The sequence below is a fragment of the Marmota monax genome, unplaced genomic scaffold (genome assembly GCF_021218885.2).
Source record: "Marmota monax isolate L192 unplaced genomic scaffold, Marmota_monax_Labrador192_F-V1.1 WCK01_AAM20220418_F8-fsc00472, whole genome shotgun sequence".
Taxonomy (NCBI): Eukaryota; Metazoa; Chordata; class Mammalia; order Rodentia; family Sciuridae; genus Marmota; species Marmota monax.
In genome coordinates this window covers 89621-113850 of record NW_026692767.1, presented here as the reverse complement: position 1 = coordinate 113850, position 24230 = coordinate 89621, and the positions used below count along the sequence as shown (strand labels likewise).

General features: G+C 48.4%; 2 protein-coding genes across 3 annotated transcripts; one reads left to right on the top strand and one right to left on the bottom strand.

The window, feature by feature from the left end:
• Positions 1-2: 2 nt before the first annotated feature.
• Positions 3-5282, top strand: Tax1bp3 (Tax1 binding protein 3). The gene is made up of 4 exons (XM_046447043.2): positions 3-160; positions 3347-3466; positions 3890-3967; positions 4272-5282. Exons 1-4 carry the CDS (start codon positions 122-124, stop codon positions 4407-4409), a joined length of 375 nt encoding a protein of 124 aa, XP_046302999.1. The 5' UTR covers positions 3-121; the 3' UTR covers positions 4410-5282.
• Positions 5283-6405: 1123 nt separating this feature from the next.
• Ctns (cystinosin, lysosomal cystine transporter) lies at positions 6406-24112 on the bottom strand. 2 transcript variants are annotated; one of them, XM_046447041.2, is made up of 12 exons: positions 23539-24112; positions 22351-22430; positions 17409-17487; positions 16096-16180; positions 11927-12030; positions 11672-11803; positions 10885-10984; positions 10677-10796; positions 9144-9314; positions 8100-8217; positions 7710-7824; positions 6406-7358 (listed from the first exon to the last, which is right to left on the bottom strand). In XM_046447041.2, exons 1-12 carry the CDS (start codon positions 23556-23558, stop codon positions 7241-7243), a joined length of 1242 nt encoding a protein of 413 aa, XP_046302997.1. In that variant the 5' UTR covers positions 23559-24112; the 3' UTR covers positions 6406-7240. The 2 variants fall into 2 exon arrangements, with proteins under 2 accessions (XP_046302997.1, XP_046302998.1); XM_046447042.2 differs by having other exon boundaries at positions 23737-24112.
• Positions 24113-24230: the final 118 nt, after the last annotated feature.

Genomic DNA, 24230 nt, shown 5'->3' with positions numbered 1-24230 from the left:
TTAACAATTCATGAGGGGGCGGGCCAAGTAGGGCTGCCTTTGTTAACCAGAGAGGGCGCGGCCGCTGGCATTCTCACTGCGGGCTTCTCTCAGCTGTACTTCGTTGCTAGATCGGGTCGAGATGTCTTACATCCCGGGCCAGCCGGTCACCGCCGTGGTGGTGAGTGCGCTCGCGCGGGTTCCTCAGCTTGGTCTGACCTCATTTTTTCAGAGCGATAAACTGACACCCAAACAGGTTGACAAAGCATCGAACCGGGGGCTCCTGCAAATAGCGGGCCAGAGCTGCGGGCCAGAGCTCCTGCCCTCGCTTTGCCGGAGCGGTGCTGCAACCTCCCATGGCCAAGAAACATGGCTGGAACTCAAGAGCCTCCCGAAAACCTAGGTAGAGGCCAAATCTTGTGCATCGCCGCCGTCTGGCGGACTCCTTTCAGCCGACCGGGGTGAAGAGAACTAGTAGTAGAAAGACCTCGCCCAACGGAGTCTGGAGGAAAAAAAAAAAAAAAAAACCCAAAACCAAAACCAAAACCCTTTCCCGGGCCTCCCTGTCCCCAGCTGGGCAGCCACGGGGGGCGGGCGCCGGCTCCGGCTCCGATGTTCGTGAGTCGCAGCCTCTGGAATGAGGAAGCGCTTCCTCCGCTCCAGCTGGCTCCGCGGTTGCCTCCCATGCGAGGGAGATTTGGTGGGTGGGGCTGGACAGAGCTTCCAGTAGCAGCCCCTTACTCCTTCCCATCCAGCCTCGCTTTTGGGACCCACCCGCCGCCTTGTCCAGAGCGGAAACTCATACAACAGGTTTGATCCTTCTCTCAACTTTCCCTGGAACCTCAGCCCTTGGGGCAAAGTTCAGGTCCTTCACCTGATACTGGAGGCCCAAGACCACCCTTTGGACTCAGCCCAGGCCTCTGGCCACCTCCTTGCCTTGTCTTGGATGCTGGGTGCATTTAGAATAGGCAGAAGGAGAAAGGAAGTTTGGGACACTAGACCTGGGCACAAGCTTCCCGGCTGACTGGATCCTGGAAGCCAACTCCCTGGTAGAGGTGGGGAAATCGAATCCTAGAGAGAAGTCCGGTCGTGCCCAGCCATAAAGGAAGCCCTCCCACCCTGCTTCCCAGAGGTTTCAGAAAATGGGAAGAAATGCCTTCCCGGCAGGCAAGGAGTTAAGTAAAAGTTCCAGCCTTGGAGTCATAGGGACTGGAGGTGGTATCTCAGATGGGTGTGCTGGAGAGCTTCTGTAGTCAGGAGGGTGGGGCAAAGGAGCCACTGATAAAGATAGCATGTGAGGGTGAACTTGGAGCAGCAACTCAAGCCTGGACTGCAGGACCAGCTGTCCTAGTTTTACCCTGCACCAGCTTGACTTTTCCAGATCCCTAGTTTCCCCAGAAAGAAGGTTCCAGGTTTGCTTCTTAGCTGGAAAACAGGGAATACAAGTGAGGAGCCAGAGAGCCACCTTAACTGCTTGACTTCTCCCAGCAAGTGACAGGTTTCTGTTTCTTTTCTGACCTTGGAGGTGGGTTGGAGGAGCTCACACTTTTAGACTTGAGGATCCAGGTGAATGTGCCTGAGGGATAGTGTTTCCTGCTCCTTTTCCCTCATGTCATGCCTGGTTCTAGGTTCTTCCTCAAAGTGTAGGACCACAACTGTCCAATTCTTCTAACACCAGGAGCATGCCTGAACATGGTGGGTGGGGTTTAACCTCTCTGGCTATGTCTTGGATTGGGAAAGGATTCTGGAAGCTTTTCTCCCAGTCCTGCCCTCCGCCCCCCCCCCCCACCCCCATATAGTTTTGAGAATTACAGCCATTTTGGTCCCTCCTCTGTCCATGTGGAGCAAAGGCTTCACAGCCCTGTCTTCTGGACACCTGTGTGGGTGGCTTCTGGCACTCAAACTTTATCTTCTCCTCCTAGATCCCCATCTGAAATGATAGTTGTGTTCAGCCAGATTAGATGGCTAGATGCTCGACTCCTCTCCCTGATGAACAGTCATCAAGTCTATGGATTTCAGTTTCCAAGTAGCTCATGTCCTCTGGCCTCTATGCTCACCCCACCCACCTCACACAACACATTCATTCTCCTACTTATGACCTAAGTGGCCATTTTAGCATCAAATGTGATCATGCCTTGCCCTATTCCCTAAATTCTCTGTGCTCCAGTGGGTTCACAGTCAGGTGGCCACAATGCTCATCACCTCCTTAAGGCCTGGTACAAATGATCCCTTCTTTGTGAAGCCTCTCCAGGTCCAGGTCCAGATCCAGTTGCCATTTGCTTTTTTTTCCATTCTTCCTGTTAAAACTTTACATCTTGGGGCTGGGCGCTGTGGTGCACGCCTGTAATCCCAGCGGCTTAGGAGGCTGAGACAGGAGGATCACGAGTTCAAAACCAGCCTCAGCAAAAGTGAGGCGCTAAGCAACTCAGTAAGACCTTGTCTCTAAATAAAATACAAAATAGGGCTGGGGATGTGGCTCAGTGTTCAAGTGCCCCTGAATTCACTCCCGGGTACCAAAGCAAACAAACAAAAAATTCCCCAGAACTTTCCACTTTTGGTTAATCTCTGTCCCCAGGATCTAGTGACTGGAAGGTACCTGCATAGGGCTCTGAAAGGTGGGGAGCTGAGTATGGTGGGGGGGGGGCTAGAATACTATCCTTAACCCTGCACAAGAGCAAGATCTGGGGCTTCGGGGGGACCCCCCTCTCCCATCTAGGAATAGTCTTAGAGGTCTGCATCCCACAGCTGTCCTGATCCGGCTGTAGCCTCTTCTTACCTCGCAGTTCCACATCTTCATCCTGTACTCTTTGGTCTCACAGACCTTCAAGCCTTTGGTCTGCTTCCCTTGGCTAGGAAGGAAGCCCTTTCCCTTCGGTGCAAGTTTGATCTTCTCTACTTTTCCTGAGCACCTAAATGTCTTGCCTTTGACAGTGCTGGCTCAGCAATCTGAGCTGCCTTATTGTACCTGCATTGTGCCTGACTCTCCTGCCCTGTGGGTCCCCTCCCTGGGAAATTGGACCTCTCTTCCATGGCAGCCACAGCACCCTTGACTCTTGGGCCAGAATGGGTTTAGAACACATGGTGACCAAAGCTGGGGAAGTAGGGGGAAGACAGGGCAGAGAGCTGTGTGGGTGGGTCCATGTTGCCAAGTTTTAAGTCCCAACTCTCCAGCCTCCCAGGCTGGTGACCAGCTAGATTCCTATTGATGGCCCCATGATCTTATCTCCAATCTGCAGCCCAGCCCTATTGGGCCCCACCCCTTGGCATAGCTCTGAGGTGACCCAGCAGCCTGAGGCTGCTGCTTCCGACTCAGATTCATTCTCCACTCACCCCATCATGTTTTTTTTTTTTTTTTAACCTTTGCCAGCAAAGAGTTGAAATTCACAAGCTGCGTCAAGGTGAGAACTTAATCTTGGGCTTCAGCATTGGAGGTGGAATTGACCAGGATCCCTCTCAAAATCCCTTCTCAGAAGATAAGACAGACAAGGTGAGAGGGAACTAGGTCCTGTGACCTTTCCATGGGGCATACAGGCCTGAGATGGTGGGTCTCTGCTTCCTGGGCCTGTATGGAAGGAGCAGATCTTTTTCTCAGACAATCCTGATAGAGGTCAAGATATAATATGGTGGGAAAAGGAAGGGTTGGGATGGGGAGTGGGCCTCTCAGCCCTAGGAAGGCCTGCTTAGACAGCCCAGGAAAAGTAGGAGGTGGTCATCAGCAGGGGCTGGAACATCCCTAGGTAGCCATGCTTTCCCCCTGGCTGTCCTGGCACAGTCTACACTGGTGGAATGTGCTGGGGGCAGGCTGGGACCAGGGAGAGGAGTGGCTGGGAGTATGTTATGTTAGGCTCTGCCTTGTGGATAAGGGGCAAGTCCAGTGACCATAGGTCTTGACCTGGGCTCCCTCTTTCAGGGCATTTATGTCACACGTGTATCTGAAGGAGGTCCTGCTGAAATTGCTGGGCTGCAGATTGGAGACAAGATCATGCAGGTAACAAGTGACCCAGAGGAGGAGAGATTAAGGTTTGGACCAAGGGGGCTGAAGCACATGGGGTTGGGAGAGATTGGCCCAGCCTTCCTGCAGAGAGGGACTCACCGAAGCCAACTGGAAGTCATGCTGGTATGGCCCACAGACAAAAGGCTCTTCTTTGAACTCAGTTCTAGTGCTTGACATCTCCATGTTTGGAGATTTTGGTCTGGGGGCCTGCTTGGGTGGCCTGGGTACACCGTAGTTCTCTGCTTGCTGATCGTGGAAGCAAGGAACTGAGGTGGGCCGTTTTCTCTCCCTGGATCAGGTGAATGGCTGGGACATGACCATGGTCACACATGATCAGGCCCGGAAACGGCTCACTAAGCGCTCAGAGGAGGTGGTGCGCCTGCTGGTGACGCGGCAGTCGCTGCAGAAGGCTGTGCAGCAGTCCATGCTGTCCTAGCAGCCCTCCTGTGATCCTTACCTTGTGCCTACCTGCCTATTTGTACAGCGACACCACTTCCACGCTCTCTCTGCTCCTCCATCCTGGCTTCTGCTGCATGCTGGGTTCCAGCTCAGAAGGGCGACAGCTGATCCCAGAGGCCTGAGCCAGCCCTGCTTCCCCTCCCAGTCTAGCCCGAGGCTCTGGGACCAGGTCTGTCTCTGGGATACTGAGGATTGGAAACAAGGGCCTGGAGCTGAGTGAAGCCAGTCTGCAATGACCAAAGCTCAGCCTACTGCTGTTTCAGCAGTGCCTGGGTGAGCAGAAAACACCACTTTCTGAGAGCTGCCAAAGCTGGGAAATGCCACTCGGGGCTGGCTTTCCCTGATTTGCCCCGGCTGCAGGGCTTGGCCCTGCCTTCCTATGTCACTTCCACAGTGCCCAAGCCACATGCTGTCCACCCCGACATTGCCCAGTGGGGGGCTAGACCCCCACACTCCTGGAGGCACTATGAAGGTTCATCTGGATGGCAGCTGGTAGCCTCCCATGCACCCTCACTTCCCTGAAGGGTGCTGGCCTCCCCAGGGTTTGCCTACTTACAGGATTTAGCTGAGGTTCAAGCTGACATTTCAGGGCAGCTCTCAGGATTGCCATTTTTCTCTATGCCCGTGGTTTTAACTTTTGTATTTTTTTAATCACAACTTTGATACACAGCGTTTTTATCTTACTATTTGGAGATGCCAGTTGTAGTTTTGAGTCTAGCTTACTAATTCACATGTGGGAGCAACTACTCTTAGCACGTGAACAGCCTTACTTTGGTTACCATGGAAATGGGGCAGTATGATGCTGCCCCACACCCAACATCTCATGTCCAATAAAGAACGCTGGAATTCATGAGGGATCCTTGCTGAGACATGGAGTGGAATGGGACAAGTGCTTTGGTTTTAAGGATGGCTAACATGTCTCCCACTGTTCTGGGACAAAGCCCAACTCTTTTTAGGCCCACCTGCCCGGGAAAGTGTGTGGCTGGTGTTGCCTTAGAAGCTTTAGTGAGGGCTGAAGGTATAGTGGTAAAGTGCTTCCTGGCATAGGGGAAGCCCTGGTCCCAGCTCTAATACCATGATGGGTGGTGGAGCCTCAGTGGAAACACCCTGTATGTGGCAAAGGCCACATCTGTGTCTGGGTATATCTTCACTGCAATTAAGGTGGGGAACCTGGGGTGTCACTGTGAAGCTAGGTTACATAAAGGAAGTTGGGGGTACTTCAGTGTAACCTATCTTCAGTTCCCACCTGAGAGGGGCCTCATGGGCACTCTAGGATTCATGGGAAAAGAATCTGCCCCTGAGACTCTAGACAGTATTGATCCACAGCCAGGGACATAACCCTGGATGTTCCCGCAAGTCAAGAGCTAGCTAGGTAGTAAGCAGTGTCTAGTCCTCTGCCTACTAGCTCTGAGAAGGTGCTGCCACTTCTGGATCCACCTTATATTGCCAAATCAGATTTGTGAAGAAAAGTCCAGAATTTGAAATCTCCTATTTTTAAAGTGCAATACCCAAGGACATATTTTATAAAAATCTCTGGGTGGCCTAAATAAAACCGGTCTATAGGTTTGGTTGGGCTACATTTTCTGCTCTAGGGAAACAAGACCTTAAATTCCTTACAGTTGGATAGAATAATCTGGAAAATAAGACCTTTACTTCCCTGATTCCAGTGAAGTCATGCCCTTAAAAACCTCTAACAAACCCTTGCCCACATCTGCAGCTTGCACATGCTGGTGTACCTTAGTACTGGCATATGAGACCCACGAGACATACCTACCTGGCCCTGAGTGGGCATATCCCCAAGAGGGCATACCCAATGAAGCGCAGGGTCAGTACACAACTACCTCAGATCAGTGATCTCCTAGGCCCTACACATTTCTTTACAGGAGGTCAGTAAGGCCAACTCCCTAAGCCCCCAGGGCTTAGCTCTAAAGGCCAACAGAGCAGCCTTCTGCATCTAGCAAATGCTTTGAGTGTGCAGAAAGAAACAAGCCAGGTTTTAATTAAGGATACAAGCACCATGAAAACAAAAAGGATATAGGCCGCTTACATTGGCCTTGTAGTAAAAAATGTGTGGGCCAGCAAACTCAAGGCACATCCTGGGACCCTCCCTTCCTGCCCTAGGAAGGACAATAGGTTGGGGTGGGAGGGAAGGAGGTTTGAGATTAAGATTATGCCCACAAGCATTGTGTGAGATAGTATCAATTACTTTGAAGCCCCCAAATTAGAGCATCTCAGGGGCCTGGGAAAAGGGAAGGGGGCCTGCCCTCCCCTTGGGGGAAATATGCTTACCACTTGGTAGGTCTGACAGGCCTCTAAGGCACAGGCCGGTAGAGTGTGTCCTGTTGTACAGGTGCTGGGTTAGGAGCACTGTGGGTTCAGATGGAGCCCCATCTGACTCAAAAAGTGGAGGTAGGAGAGAGGACAAAAGAAAGTATGCCACTTCCATAACATCCCTTCAAAAAACCTGAATGGAGTTAGTGTGGTATCTGACTTTGTATGATAAAGTTCCAGAGGGCATTGGGCATCAGTTCACTTCAGAATCGATCTGGCAGGCATCTCAAGGTTCAGAAATCCTCTTCACCAGGCCCTGGCTGGGGCCATCTGTACTGCTGTTGTAGAATCTGAGTTATGTAGAATGAGAGTCTTGGGGACCTTCAGACAAAGGACCCCAAGGCCTAACCCCCAAATCCTCGCCCCTCCGCCACCAGCACCAGCACCTTTGAGTCCACTGGCCACAGCACCTGGCTACTTGGTCTCTGGGAACACAGCAGTGGCAGCAAAGTGCCCTTGGCTCTCCTGGCTGCAAGGTCAGCCCTTCAAGGTGCTCCCAGAAACATTGGTTGTTTGGGGAAAGGCCTTCAGCTGCAAGTTCTGCACCCAGTTCCACCTGAGATGGCTGTCAGGACCTGTGTGTGCTGCCTGAAGCCTTAAAGAAAAAAGATGGAGCATCAAGATGCAGGAAGGCCAGATGCCTGGCCCTTGAGGCCTGGGAGGGGCTGAGACTTCTGGGGAGGCTGGGAGGGACAGCCTGAGGTCTAGCTTTCAGTCTTGGAGCAGAGTCTGGTGTCTGTCCCAGAGAGAACTGGATGAAGGCAGGCTGGTTGAGTTTAAGGCACTGGCCCTGAGGAAGAGAGCACTTCTCCTCTGTCAGCACATCCGAGCCAGCCCTGCACACCAACCTCTTCTCTGGTGTTTGCTGGGTGCAGCCTTACCCACCAGGGCCCAGGGTCTTGGCCATTTACACTAGGTCTCTGGGTGCTAGGTCAGCTGCTCGTACCCTGGTCTCTTTCTGTACAAACAGAAGTGCTGAATGAAGAAGACAACATCAAAGAAGATGGAGAAGACGCCAAGTCCAAACTTGGTTGGGTCTCCGAAGATCAATGTCCATTGGTCTGTTAATAGTCAAGGGGACAGAATCTGGTTTTAGGTTGGCAGTTCCTGTGGCAGTTGGCACATGTGGGGTTTGGGGGTCCCCATTTGCCCAGGACTGCAAATTCTTTAGCTGCAAAGCCCCTGGGTGAGTTTGTCCTTGTAGGCTGGGATGAGCTTGGAATCCCCAGGCTGCTGGGAGTAGCTATGGCTTGGGGATGGGGGCAGTGGGTCCCAAAGCCTGACCCTACCCTGTGTCTACACCCACTGGGTGGGGGCAGCCTGTTGGCTGACTCACCATTATTGTAGGACTGGAGGAACATCTGGAGGAGGCTGAAGCTGCCCCCTATGAAGTCCAGGAGCACATTGCCAATGCTCCAGCCCGCAGTGCTTTTGTAGTAAAAGTTCATGTAGGCCTGGGTCACACAGACAGATGGAGGGCTGTGAGGGGGCTGGATGGCTATGCCTTATGTCTGCCACTCTAAACAAGGGTGGCTCTGATTCATCCCACTTTTGTGCCTAAGCCTTGGCTCCAAGGAACATGGTGACCTTTAGGCTCTGACAAGCCTCAGCCAAAAGAACAGTCTGGGTGGTCCTGGGGTTTCATCTGCAGGCAGGGCAATTGAAGTCCTTCCTTTCACTCCAGCACCTCCCAACTCATCAGAGGGAGGGAGGGAGAACAGCCACTGCCTTCTCTACTCCTACCCATGGATGAAGCCCTATCCTGGTTTTCCAGCAACTCTGATTCTTCTTCCCATCTCTAATGAAGCTGTCCCTGTATTCAGCATGGACTTGTGCTGTGCCTTAACAACACAGGCTGGGAGCCTGGCTTCCTGGTATGGAATACATGCTCCATCATCAGAGCTGTTACATTGGGCAAATCACCGAGTTCTCCTTGCCTTAGTTTCCCCATCTATAGAGTGAAAATAACTCCCATCTGAGCCATGCTGGGCTTCCGGGACTCCTCTTTAGTATCCTAGGTCTAGTGGGTTTTGCTTGGACATTCCCTTCTTCCTCCTGCCTAGGCTCCATAGCCCTCCTCCAAACCCGTGGTGCTCTTTGGGCTTCCTTGACTGGTACCACATGGGAGGGAGGTCTTGGCCTCTTTGGTGGTCCTCTCCCAGTCAGGGTCCATATTTGCTGTTACCTCTGCAGTCCCAGATGCTCCTAAATGTCTTCCACTGGGGCTCCCTACCTCCCAGGGTTCACTAGTTTCCACTGAGGTTTTCCACCCTAGTTTCCATGCCCTGGCAAAAGCTGCCTTGGGAGCAGGGCCTGAGCTTAGGACCTCTCACCTCTCACACTATCGGCCTTATGATAATGCAGCAAGGTCCTGGAGTACCTGTGGAAAATACTTGACCAGTGTGACAGCAAGCTTGATGTAGGAGAAACAGAAGAGAAATTGCAGCCATGTGGTTGCCCCAGCTGCAGCCACAATCATGGTGATGAAGGCGAAGAGCCACAAGAGTACCAGGAAGCCGATGGCGGGCCGTGACACACGCTGGCTGCCTCGCTGAGGATGAGACAAAGAGGATGGGGCTGTAGATAGGGGCACAAGGGGCTGCTGCAGGATCTCAGGAGGGGATGACCATGAAGGAGGGGTGCAGAGTGGGCTGAAGGGGAGAGCTGGAGATGGAAGCCTGGCATTGACATAGCCCATGTGAGGGAGGCCTACACTGAGGCTATGTTCAGTGAAAGGTGAGATGTAGGAAAGATACCAGGGATCCTCAGGCTCCATCTGGGACATGGAACAAGTTGACACTTGGGCTGGGATGAGGTCCCAAGCTGCCAGGCTGTGAGATCCCATCCCCAGCACCAACTTTACCTTGCAGTCTCCAGTTTCTATCTACTTTTTGTTTCTGCTTTGCAAAGCTGGGTGGCCTCTAAGCTCATTCCAAAAGGAGTGAAGGGTGTTAAAGATGTAAATTCCAACACCGGAAGCCCAGCAACTCATCCTAGCCCAGGTTTCGACCTGTTCTATGACCAGATGGAACCTCTTTAATATCCTAGGTCTAGTGGGGTTTGCTTGGACATTCCCTTCTTCCCGGAATCTGCCTTGACCCCAGCCTTTCTCCAGACATGGTGCCAAGTGGGCCTTCTTCACCAAAGTTTTACAGCCAAGGATAAGAAAACTGAGAAGGTTCGTGAAGACGGGGGCCACACAGCCCCTCTGTGGGCCCTGAACAGTGTGTAAAGAGAACTCACCAAAGGAGGTGACACACCACAGGGAAATGAAAACAAAGCTGTCACTTCAGGGGTTTTTGTGCCCTTCCCTGCTGAGACTCTTAGACTCCAATGGGCCTCCAACAAGGCTGATCCTAGGCTCCTCCTAACCTCTGTGGAGCCAACTCTCCAGCTGGCACCCTAAGCCCTGGCCACACCCATCTGCTTATACTTCCTCTCAAATGCTCCTCAGCCTCCAAAATTCTGTCCCTTCATGGGGAATGACAACCCCATCTTCCCCTTTAATAACACAGAACGTCATTCACCCTGGAACCACAATAAGAATCATTTCCTCATCACCCTCCTTCCCTTTCCTCCCTGGCTGGCTTTGGGCCTCTACTCTGCCTCCTGTGCTCCCTGATCCACACAGCTCTCAGCCTGATGTTTTGTCACTGCTTTTCTCTGTGTCCCTCATAAAAGATTTTGGAGCCCTGTGGCCTTGAACTCACTAGGTGTTCTCTGTGCCTGGCACAGGGCCTGATCCATTATCCAGGCCTGGGAAGTAGATGCTGAATGACTATGTTTCCTTTCTGAGGATTCTGCATCTCTATCCAGTGGCAGGTAGGAATGGCAGGTGGCATGTGGGTGGGTTGGGACAGGTGTTGGCTGGGATAGCTCCTGGTGGGCCTGGCTGCCAGGCCCTATCTCTCACCTCATATAGGCAGCACTGCACGATGACAATCAGGGTGAGGGCAACTGCGTGCAGGCTGAAGAAGACGTCATTACTGTCCACAGGGTTCACGCCATTGGGATATTTGATGAAAAACTGTTCCTGTTGAGGGTGGGGAGAAGCTGGGAGGTGAGACGCAGGTAGTCAGCAAGAAGCTTGGACAAGCCGTGGGGGACAGGCAGTGTCATACCTTGATGTAGGGTATCCACAGGAGGCCGATGTTGAACACGCTGTAGGCCACAAAGCCCATCAGGTTCAGGGCCACAAAATCGAAGCTCAGACCAATGACACTGCCAAGGGCAAAGGGATGCAGAAGGGAAGGGTGAGACCTGGGAGGGGACGGAGCTCCTAGCGGTGAAGTGTGAGGAGAGCACTGTTCTTTGGTTCTTTAATATTCCACAGTCAATGCCACCCAACCCCTGTCCTCTTGGGTGCCGATTCCCTTCCTCCCTCACTTGCTCCTCCAGTCCTGGCTCCCACAGGGGATCCTGGAGGCCTCCTGCAGAAGTACCTCTGCCCTTGCTGACTCTCTGCTATGAGGCTCCCATGGCTAGGGTGACTGCAGCAGAGCTTGTGTTCTTGCTGCATGAAGATGCACCCCCCAAGCCCACTTTCACTTTTGTCTTTAAAATCAGGTGGGAGTGCTTCGTCCCCAGGACTGAAGGATGAGTGACTTGACACCTCAGTCTTCCAGGGCTCTGGAGGTTTGGGTGGGCTTTTCCCCTACCCGGTCCATTCTTAGCTGAGAAGCCCATCTTGTTGCTTCCACAGGGAGGGACTGAACTGGCTAAGGGACCAATGCTCAGCACTGGACTCCTACCTAGGCTCTTAGAGAGGACTTTCCCATCACGACAACCTTCTTGAGAAGGCAGACAGAGAAGAGCAGAGGGAAGAGTGGGAAGCAGCACCAACTGCAGCCTCACTGGAATGCCCCTTCTCACTGCCCCACAGGCCTCAGGCAAAGCTTAGAAGGTTACCTCTTCCGCCTCCAGTTCTTGATCACCTGAGGGTAGAAGGAGATGGACCAGGCCACAAAGTAGATCCACCCAATCACCTGGTTTATGATGCTAATGGTGTTGCTGCGGATCACCAAGAAGCGTATCCTTGGGCTAGAAAGGGATTTGGGATGTGATGAGCTAAGGCTGGGCTTCTGAAGAAAGCCCTTCTGCCCTCTGCCCAGCATGGCCTCCCTTTCCTCAAGGCCCATGTGGCCAGGGAGGAGGCCAGCCTACCTGGTTGCATTGGAATAATTTCCATGCAGATAAACAGTCACTTGTCCAACATTTTGAGAAGTCACTTGAAAAGAGGAATTTGTCACTCCGGGAGGCACTTCAACCTGTTAGAAAGACTTAATTTGATCTGAGGCCACATATAATTATTTAGGGTCTCACCAAGTGTCTTACACCAGCCTACAAATGAGGGAATGAGGAGAAGGTCCATCATAGATGGTCCCTATCTTCAAAGAGCTTGCTGAAAAAAAAAAAAGGCAGAAATGTTGAGATAGACAACCACTTCAAATCCCCTACATCTCTGTGTTTGACTTTGAGCAGAACTATGGACTGGTCCTCAGGGCCTTCCAGGGCTCAATTCTGAGGGTGGGATGACTTTCTTTCTCTCACTACTCATGTTATTTATGCTCTGATTTCAGTCTGATTATCTATAAATTGGAATAACATAAGTGACTATCTCACAGGGTTTCTGTGAATGACATGATGTCCACAAAGCTTCCAGTACAAAGTTTGACACACGGCAAACAGTGAGTGCTTCCTTTCATGCTGTACTCTGACAGTTGTGTTACATGTATTTCCATCATCATTAGACTCCTCAAGATCCACAAGAGGATGTCTGTCCTACCCCTTGCCTGGTTGCCAAGTGAACAAATCAAATGCTTGACAAACATGAAGGTTCTTAACCACATTTCTGCCTAATGTGCTGCTCCAGGAAAATGGACTTGGAGGCCTGCCTGCAACATCTGCTCTCAATCCCCCCATCCCAGGGTAGCAGGGAACAGGGTGATATATCTTTAGTGAACCAAACTGTCTCCTGTGTCCTCAATCTGTTTGTTCCCTGGGTGAGACCTATGGTCTACCCTCAACCCATATAGTTGGTTCCATGGAGATACAGCTCCATGAATGTTAGCTGATAATGGCTCCTTAATAAGGACCCTTGAGGCACTGGCTTTTTGGTTTTCGCACCAGAAATCAGGGGACTTTAGCAGGACAACCATTTCAAACCCCCTACATCTCTGAGTTTGACTTTGAAATGGAAATTTGATGACATGCACCGCTCTTAGCTCTTTTATTTTCCTGTCACTTCATTTGCAGTGCTGTTTGTATATTTGTAAGTGGTCATTAAATCCCTTTGGAACTAGGCAGGGAGAAATTGGTGAATCAGAAATCAACCAAAATAAGGCAGACTGAAATGATTAGGCCCGATATTTTATACTTGCTGGTATTGCTTTTAATCCTCACAGTGTGGTCAAGTCAGACATTATAAACGATCTTGTGCTGTGTCCTGATGAATGACCTTATCCAAGGCTCACAGAACAGGTTTCTAGATAACCCAACTCCCAGGTTCTAATCAATGACTTCTAATGTCACTTCTAATGGACAGGAGTGGTAAGAGCTGGATGAGGAGGGGCCAGTGAAGCAAGAGTCTGAAAAGTGTCCATGAAGGTCATTTGATACAAATGGCTTGTTTGACTCCTACTGTGAATTTTTTCCTAATAAACTGAACTGTAACACGCATACTGAAAAGTACACACATCACAGCTGGATGAAATGTCTACAGACAGAATGTACCCAGCTCCCAGATCAAGAAATGAAACAACACCCCAGAAGCCCTGTACCACCCGCTTCTTTGGTCTCCTGACCCCAAGGGTAACCGCTGACACCATATGGTCACTTTGTTAGTACTTTATATGCAATGAATCTGACAGCCCATGATTTTTGTGTCAGCCTTTTTAGCTTGATACTGTGTGGCTTCCATTTACTTTTAAAAGAGGATTACTCTTATGTAGATGTTTGCCCTAAACTAAGTAGTGTGTTCCTCCCAGAGTCTAAACGTGATCTGTGGATGAAGAGGGCTGCTCAGACCTGCTATTGGAACCAGCTGCTCTTCTTGTACTGCTTGCTGCCCCTGGACCCTTGGTGGCAGGAAGCTGTGAGAAATGGCACAGGCTAATGCCTTATCAAGGGATCAAGGTCTCCTCTCACATAGGATCCCTTTAAAGGGACACTCTGAAGCCCCTCTCTCAGCAGTGCTGCATTTGCCAGATTCTCCAACTCTTGAGATTGATCATGTTTCACTACTGTTTGCATGCTGGACCTCACCACTGATTTTGCTGTCCACCTCCACACCTCCCCGCCATGGCCTCAGGGCCTTCCAGCTCAGCCCTGCATCCCTCCCTGGCATTGTGAAGGTATGACTGACAAATAAAAATGGAACATATGTACAATGTTAGCTAATTAACATATCCAGCCTCCTTTTTTTTTGTTCTTGTTGTGATACTAGGGATTTATCTAGGGGTGCTCTACCACTGAGCCATATCCCCAGCCCTTTTATTATTTATTTTGGGGCAGGGTCTCACTAAGTTTCCCAGGCTGGCCTTGAACTTGCTATCCTTTTGCTTCAGCCTCCCAAGTAGCTTGGATTATAGGTATGTGCCACCATACCCGGCACTTATCCTTTTTTTATGGTGTAAATCTGTTTTGTTTTTTTTAAGGTGGAAACATTTAAAATCTCTTAACAGTCTTCCATCACAGTCATGACTTCCTTAATAATGGGGTATGCTCTGATTTAACATATTAGGCAATTTTATAATTATATGAACATTATAGAATGGATAAATACGAGTTGAGATGGCTAACTTGTCACACTATACAGGATAATCTTATGGGACCACTGTCCTTTACGTGGTCCTCTGTTGACCAACAGGTTATTTGGTGCACGACTATACATAATACCTTATTATTAACTATAGTCATGATAGATCTCCAGAAGTTATTCATCCTAACTGATTTGTATTCATCTTGTTTTTTTAAAAATTAATTTATTTTTAAACCCTTATTTCTCCTGAGTTACTATCTCCCTATTCTTCTTCTTCTTTTTTTTTTTTTTTGGTACCAGGGGTCTAACCCCTAAGCCACCTCCCAGCCCTTTTTATTTTTTGAGACAGGTTCTCACCAAGTTGGTAGGGGCTTCACCAAGTTGTTGAGGCTGGCTTTGGATTCCCTATCTTCCTGCCTCAGCCTCCCTAGCTGCTGGGATTACAGGCGTGAGCTAAGACGCCTGGCTTGCTGCCTCCCTATTCTTATCTAGTTGAGTGGCAACTGGCTTACATCCCTGGTAAGGAGGAAACAAGGTACATACAAATAGATAAATACATAAAGCTCTGAATAATTGTTACTATTATCCCAGGCAGCCTCTGGAACTGGGTTTTACAAATGATATCCACTCAATAGTGTCTCAGAAGAGAGTTTCATAAACATTTTTTTTTAAGAGTAAATGTACTTTTTAAAAAAGTTGTCAACAGACTTTATTTATTTATATGCAGCGCTGAGAATTGAACATAGTGCCTCATGTTATGAACAACTTGGCTGGGGTTGTGGCTCAGAGGAAGAGTGCTGGTCTAGCATGCGTGAGGCACTGGGTTCGATCCTCAGCACCACATAAAAATAAAATAAAGATACTGTGTCCACTTACAACTAAAAAAATTAATGTTTTTTTTAAAAAGTTTCATAAACTTTAATGTGGACCCCAATCATCTGGGGACCTTGCTAACATATACACTTTGAATCTGGGATAGGGCCTAAGAGTTTATGTTTCTAAAAAGTTATTATTATTTTTGTGGTGTTGGGCATTGAACCCAGGGCCCCAGCATGCTAGACACATACTCTAACACTGAGTATAGCCCCAGCAACTGAAAGATTTTTTCCTTCCTTCCTTCCTGAGCCACATCCCCAGCCTTTTTATTTTTTTACTTTTGAGACAGGGTCTCACTAAGTTGCTTAGGGCTCTGCTAAATTGTGGAGGCTGGCCTCCTATCTCTTGAGTAGCTGGGATTACAGGTGGGTGCCACCATGCCTGGAACAACTGAAAGATTTTTAAACAAGACTAATGCTGCTGGTTCATGAATATTCTTGAGTAGTAAGGCCTTAGAAAACTATCTTAAGAACTTCTAATTCTCAGAACCACTTTTGCCTCTGGCTTCTTCCTATCTCCTTCTTAATCAAAGTTATATAGCATAAAATGCTCATCCCCAAAGAGACTGATGAAAACAAAAGTCACAGATTTTTGGAATGATGAAACAGGGACAATCTAGGTGACCCATAGCCACAAACTCTTAATTACAACATGTTTTGTTATTTAGCATTTCCCATTAGTTAGATTTGTTACTTACTTCATCAGGGAGTTCAAGGATAGTAATATTTTTTGAATGAAATGTGATTTCAAAAGTGATCACCAAGGTTGCATTTAATGGCTGCCTGTGGAGGACAAGAGTCTGATTATTGCTGAGAAATTGGACACTGTGAAATCTCAACCAACCCTCTGGATTTTGCACCAGGTCTTAATTTCTCAAGTAATCAGGAATAAGAAATGCTACGTGCTCAACCCTGAGGGGTAGAGAGGTGGAATCCCTGCTCCTTAGGTGTCTTCTATCTTTACCAGAAAATTAGATGTCCCTTCAGGGTAGGATGAGAATGTGAGAAGGTAGCAAACTGACTGTGAATGATTTGGGAGGCATCCAGAGATGGATAAGATAGAGGCTCCCTGTGGCAGTGGGAAAGGCTTCCCAGAAAGGGTCAGATCTGAGCAGGATTTGGTTACAAAGTCAGAATCTGACTGAAGGAAATGAGGGCCCTTGGGGAACAGCCCATAGGGACCTCAAATCTGGGTATAGAGGCTTGGAGTTAATTGAGAGGCCAGCCATAAGCCACTCAGGGACTCTAGAGGGGGTGAGTTGGGGTTAAAGGATGACTTGGGACATTTACAAGGTATGGACGTGCAGGAATGATAGGAATTGGAAATGAAATGGCAGGGCTGTAAGGGAAACTGGGAGCCATACCTCCCAGGAAAGGTAAAGAAAAAAGGACAGGGTTCCAGATCTTCAACTCAGGGCATCCTCACAACTGGGGTGCATGAACAGGGTGAAGTAGCTAAGGGCACAAAGGGAGAGGTGGGCTTTCTGGCACAGTCTAGACTAGGTCAAGACCCCTGTGCCTAAATTTGAAGGGGTCATCAAGTAAGAGTCTCCGACAAAGGCCAAGCATGAGCATTGCAGGAGTGGGATTATGCCATATGGTCACTTCTGCTTTTGGAAGTAACCTCAGCAGGACTAATCAGTAGTTCAGCTTCTTGCCCCTTGACCTTCAGGGATCTCTTCAAGTATTTAGTCTTGGAAAGGGTCTTGAAGTATGGCATCGATTGTTCATTACTCTAGAACTCTCCACATGGGGAGAAAAAGCTTGTGTCTCTGGTAAGAAGCACCCCTTCTTCTTCCTCCTAGTGGAAGGATTCAGTTTGGGGGTTCAAATGAGATCCTACTCTGTAGCCCAGGGTTAGTATCACTGTTGTTTCTATGGCTTGTCCTCCAACTAAGAGGCAAAAGCGTCACCTCTGAAATATGAATAGACTGAACCACCAGTCAGCCCTGACCTAACTGTAGGGCCCATACAAGTGGGGCTGAGGACAAAAATGGGCCTGACAACTTACCCCAGGGTGATGCTGACGTTGGTTGAACTGCCATTTTCCAGTTTCACAACAGGAGGCACGGTGAAGCTGACAGTCGATTCTGGAAGGACCCAAGTCAATGATGTGAGTCATCAGATCAGAGTGTTCAGGCCCATGAGAAGAAATAGGCATAAGGGCCCCTGACATCTGATCACTGACATCCTACTTTCTAAGTGAAGAGAGGGAGGTACTGGAGGCTCCATGAGGGGACTGGATACATGGGCCTCATTATGCTCCTTCCACATCTGTTGCCAGATTCAGAGACAGAAGGTGCCATAGGCCAGAGCAGGAAATGCTGGAGCTTTCTCCCCAATTTCCTCTTCTGACAGGCTCTGAGGGCCTGAGGCTTAGTTACCTGGAGACAATTTACAAGCACGGAGCTCCAAAATTACCACAAAGGAATTCATGCCACCATTTGGGATTATAAATGGTGAATGGGAACCACCTCTTCAGATGGATAACACAGGGGTCTCTTCTTTATAAGGTTATATAATTCTGAAGAACTGGTCCAGCCCTTCTCTGCAGTCTCAAGACATGCATGGGGCCCAGCTAACATGGTTTTAAAGAACCCTTTTACAATCCCTTATTGATTCAGCTTAACCCATGCATGGATCCCCCTCCTGAAGCTGGCGATAAGGTAGTGACTGGAGAATAGTTAAAGATACACATTTTTCATCATAAAGGATTTCTTCTTGGCATTAAGATGTTAACTCAAGATAAGGTAGACAAATAAGTGCTTCCAGGATGAGGGAGGAAGCCCGTTTGGGTGTTAGAAAATCACCTTGGGAAACTGGGTATGTAGTTAAATGGTAGAGCACGTGATTAGCATGCAGGAGACCCTGGGTTTAATCCCCAATACCAAACAACAACAACAACCAAAAAAATCACCTTGGGAGGTCAACTACCCCAGGGTACCCTGGTCTCAGAACATGACCAAACTTGCCTCTTCAAGCTCTTCTTGTGTTCTTCGGGCAGCCCACCTCCTCATCCCTGCCCTTACCTCCACTCCAGGTGTGCTTAAAACATTATGCCATAACCTCCCCATCTCACCTTTCCTGTCTCACAGACCTTAGGGTTATGCAGTCCAGAGGTCATGATTATGAATCTAAATTGGGATGGGAATGGCACCCAAACGGGAGAGCAGGTGCTCAACTCTGATGAAGATGGTTCTTGTAGGGGTAGAGCCTGCAAGCAGGGCCCAGGTCTCCTCTACCCAGACTCCTTAAAGGCAGATAATGAAGAACTGAGAACTAAAATTTAATTCAGCTTCCTCTGTTGATTCTCCTTATTCAATACTCCTACCTGGTAGTTCTTCTTCCCCTGCCTGGACACCTACAGGGAGAGTCATCTCATCTTCTCCAAGGTGCTCAGGCAACCTGAAACTCACATTTCTGGGTCCAGTTCTGCTACCTGGAGCCTTTCTGATCACATCTGAGATTACTTCTACCTCTTAGCCCTTCATCTAGGAATGTGGATGAAGGCTTCCTCCAGTCTGAAAATCCCCCAGCTGAGATGCCCACTGTCTGTGATCTACAGTATCCTCTTGCCTGGCTCCCTCAGGTCCTTGTAGAGGCCAAGCTGCTCATAGTATGTTGGTCCCTCCCTCTCTCTCTCTCTCTATTTTGGGTACTGGGGATTGAACTCATGGGCATTGAACTCATAGGCACTTAACACTGAGTCACATCCCAGCCCTATTTTGTATTTTATTTAGAGACAGGTTCATTGAGTTGCTTAGTGCCTTGCTTTTGCTGAGGCTGGCTTTGAACTCATGATCCTACTGCCTCAGCCACCTGATCCACTGGGATTACAGGTGTGCACCACAATGCCTGGAGGTCCCTCTCATAGTTAACTATAGCCTCAGGACCTGGAGGCAATTTGGTGACTCTGTCCCACTTTTTGTTTTCATTTTCACTGCTCTGATATCATTTCAATTTAGTATATGTGCTGCAGAAGGGAGCACCAATGCTCTGATACCTATCTGAGGTTTTATTCTGGTCTTGCAAACTGGGGTGGTGCAGTTCATTTTACCCAGAACTGAGGACCACACCAGATAACCAAGTCCCATAAAGAGCCACTGCTCAGGACAGGGGTACTAAAAATGACATCAGGCAGCCACCCATACCTCTAGGTACCTAGGGTTCTTTTGGAACAGTGGTCAGAGTGAGTGGGAGATCCACAAGGCCTTAGATTTTTCACAGACTTTGCATGTAAAAGGAGGAAGTTATGAACTCTCAAGGAACCAGATCCAAGAATGTTTATGTCCCCCTCACTCAGCACCACAAAAGACAGCAGTATTTAACACTCTGAAATCACACAGTTCCACCATGGCTCTGACTCTTCCTAGCTATGTGATCATGGGTAAGGTACTGAATCTCTCTGAGTCTCCATTTCCTCATCTGTAAAATGGGGGAAAATAGCAAGACCTATCTTAAAGGATCACTGTGAAAATAAAAGGTAGTAATGTTTGTAACATGCTTTCCACTTGACCTGCATATGAAATAATTATTGGTTACTATCATCATCATCATTTTGAAATACAGGACATTTTAGCAGCCAGGAAGCTGGTACCATAACCTGGAAAAGTACATCTTAAAGTTCGCTCTGGGGTGGGAGCCTTTAGACACCATATCATAATTACCAAAGGAGTCACAGTGAATCCACCTCAGTTTTCACTAAACAGGCTCTGTTTTGTTTTGTTTTTAACTAATACTTACTGGGACCTCTCCTGCTCTTCATCTAATTTCATGCCAGCCACTCCACTATATTCTTAACTCCCATTTTGTAATTATTACAAGGAGCAGGCATTTAATATAATTAATTTATATATTTATTTTTGGTACTAGGGATTTAATCCAGGGGCACTTTCACTGAGTTACACCCTCAGCCCTTTTATTTTGAGATAGGGTCTCATTAAGTTGCTGAGGGCCTTCCTCACTAAGTTGCTGAGGCTGGCCTCCAACTTGGTATCCTACTGTCTCAGGCACCCAAGTTGCTGGGATTATAGGCATGAGTCATGGTGCCCGGCTCATTTATTTTTTGATGTGGAAAAGGGAATTACTTATTTGTTGATTTTGTCGTGTTGGGGATTGAACCCAGGACCTTGTGCATACTAGGCAAGCAATATACCACTAGGCTATATTGCCAGTCAGGGGTAGGCACTTTTTCAGTCCTACTTTAGATATGAGAAAGCTGAAAATTCTCAGAGGGAAGGTGTCTTGCCCATATAGTTTAAAAATGGTGGGGGCAGGAGTCAAACCTGGAATGGTCGGATCCAAAGCTCAGGTTCTTGCTGCTAGGCTGCACTGCCTTAGATTCCACCCAAAGAAGTCAGAGATAAATACTCCGGAGATCACTCATCTCATCTATAGTCCTAAGATCACTCCTCAAAGCACAGAAGAAGGGTACAGCAGAATCAGCTAGAAATCTAGCTCCAGGTGCTTGATTTTATGGTAACTCACACTATTCTTTCATAATGACATTCAGGAAAGGAGGCAAAGTGATATAATGGAGTAGAGATCCTAGCAAAGTCTTAGCTTTGTTTCAATCTAGCTCTGAATTCTACTCTGTCTTGGCCTCAGTTTCCCCTCTATATAACTGGAGTAGTGGAAGCTTAATTTTCTCTTATTTCTTAGCTAAGGGAATTTATTAGCATTACTAAAAGGAGGTTCAATGTGTATGCACACATGCACTTACACTCTAACCTTAATTCCAGAGAGCCATTCTCTCAATACTCTGGCATCCCTACTGAGAAACAATGGACCTCATGATCAGAGGGACCTTGCCCTTTTCACAAATTATCAACAAGATGTGACCACAAAGTAACATGACCAATATTTAACAAAGCTGATCAGATGACCATTGTTTCCTCAGAGATTAAAAGGCTAGATAACTTTAATGGTACAACCATTACGCATAGCTCTAAGAAAATACATGCAGGGTTGGCATGGTTTGTACCAGTTCACTTGAAATCTTCAGTCAAGGATTTTTTCTTTTTTCACAGTGCTGGGAATTAAACCCAAAGTCTTGTGCATATTAGGCAAGCACTTTACCACTGAACTATATCCTCAGCCCCTTTAGTCAGGGATTTCAAGATGCATCTGCATTTATTTATTTATTTATGTGTGTGGTGCTGAGGATCAAACTCAGTGCCTCACACATGCTAGGCAAGTGCTCTGCTACAACCTCAGCCCCAAGATGCATTTGCTTTTTAACAACAGCCAAGTTAATGATCAAAATAATGGGACTGGCACCCATGGAGTGCTAAACAGAGTTTTTCATTGGATGGAATTTCAGAAATGCTTTGCATAGTGGGAGAACAGCTAGAATTGACACAGCACTCGAAGGTCCCTCCTACAAAGACATGCAAACCCTGATACCAGCTGCTTCTCTGTGGTCCCCCTATCCCTGTTAGCTGCTATTCCCTGGTCCTCTGATCCTCTCTAAGGGAAAGGTTTTAGTTTATTACAAGGTAATGTCAGGAAGACTCCTCAGGTGTCTGTATCTGGAAGGATCAAGTACAGTAAGGTAGACATGTCATTTGGCTCCCCAGTGTCTCCCAGAACACCTGGCTCTCTTGGTGAGGTCCATGGGGTATAAACCTAAGTCATTTTTCACAGATATTATCTCAGCTTGTTGGAACTCCACAGTTTGACTTTGAGAACCACTTGTACAATCTGACTTTAAGAACCAACTGTTGACTTTAGTGATGTGGAAAAGGGAACAGGGACCTGAGGGAAGAAGGACAATTATTTGTGGACACATCTGGCTCTTTGTGAAACTCCTGGGCCCCAGAGCAGACCACGTGGCTGAAGGGCAGGCAGATATGCATGGCCTGGACAATAGTAGACCTTCGGTGACAAAGAGGACAGGTTACTCACTGTTTGTTTCTCTTTTTTAAAAGTTGATGACTCATTTTTAAACTTACCACATTTCTCTACAAGCTTCAGGGGGAAAAGGATAAAAATAAGCAGCCAATTCCTTATCATGTTCCTTGATTTTGCAGAACTAGGAAGAAAAAACAAACAGTAAGAGAACATCATGTTAAGGATGAATCAGCTCAGCTTTAGGAAGATGATATGCTCCCACAATCATGGCATGGAATGGCCCATAAAAGGACTTTCACTTCACATTTCTGACTTCATGGGTTTTGCACCACAACCTCAGAGAAGGGGATCCTTCTTTCTATGAAGAAAGAAGAGGACTTATCTTTCTTTGATATATGGGGAAACTAGCTCAGAACAGCTTAGAAGGTTATGTAAAGTCCCACCCTGAGGAAGTGAACACAGACTTTAATTTTTTCCTCTTCAACTGCTTTTTGCAACCTAGTTAACAGAAAGAAAGAATTCAGTTTTATTGTCTTTAGGGTTCTTGCTCCCCCCGCCCCTCCCCAAAAAAAACCCAGTTTCTTCCTCATTTCACAGACTGTCTTGAACACTTGGTCAGCAAAAGTCCTTCATCCCCAAAGGCTGAGACACTCAGCAGGAAGGATTCCAGAAAAGACAAAAAGACACTGATAGATAAATTGATTAAAATGCTTAAAAGTCAGATTGATTCTCTAACTATCTAATCTCACTACCACATAGGATTTAAATGATATGAGATGTAAAGCATGAATTCTCGATGGGGGCTACAATTGGTTTCTGGGGATGTTGCAAAAAAAAAAACAACCCTAAGATAATGCATTGCTTTTTGGTTCTCCCAAGTGCCATAATATATAAACAAGTACAGTTTATCAGCACAATTAAAAATCTGAAGGTGGGAGTGGGTTGACAAGGGTAAACAGATTGAGAAACAATGATGTAAAGCAATTACTACTGTTCCCTAGGGCACCTAGCAAGCTCTCACAAGGGTTCAGCTGTCCTCCCTTCCTTCAGTTTGAGAACCCCAGAGGGCAGGGTCGGGATTTCCTCCTGCTGACTGCCCCGGAGACTAGCACTGGGCAAATTAACAGGAATTCCTGGAACGGTCACCTCAGCGTCTGCCCTCTTCAAGCGATCTGCACACCCAGATTCAAGCGGCAGCGAAGCAGGAGGCGGGGAAGGGGACTGAAGCACTCTAAGGTAGAGTCATCCACACACCATCCCGACAGCCCAGTGTCCCAGGTTCCGCTCACCACCACCCGAGTTCTCCCATCAACGTTAGGTCTGTCCGGTGTCACCAAGCCAGGACTGGTGACAGCAGATGGAACCCAGGCGCGGCTAAGGGGGCTGGATCCGCGGCAGGCTGTCCAGCTGACGTGCTGTGCCAGTCTCTAGGCCTTAGGGGGTCCGCCTGGGAAATGGGAGGCTGTCCAGGTCCTGCCGACTCTCACCTCACAGAGAGCTTCCTAGGCTCCGGGGACCTATCTCACCGTTCGCAGCAACCTCGCGCCAGGTGCCGCTTGGGAATGTACCCGATTCCCCGGGCCGCTCAGACTTTGTGTGAGGGCGGGCCCAGCTGTCACCTGACTTGAGCCACCTGACTTATGGAGGCCAGATCTCCGCGCAAGGCCCTCTGGAAGTTGTAGTTTTTACGTCTCAGCAGGCCAGAGCTAGGCAGGGTTAAGGGGAGAGCGAAAGGCCTTGGCAGAGATGGGGGCTCCCGTGTGAAGGAAAGTCAAGCCATTTCTCTCGGAGCCTGCATGGTTTACAGGTGAACTCTGTGCTGCTTCAGGGAGAGAAGCTGGGTCAACGATCCAGTCCCCGAACCTTTGCCCTAAGGGCGGAACCCTCTGGGTCCCGTCTGGAGGGCGTGAGAGTCCTCGGCCAATGGGAAGAGAAGAGGCCGCCATGTTGAGTGTGGCTGAAAGACTGGCAGGCGAAGCCC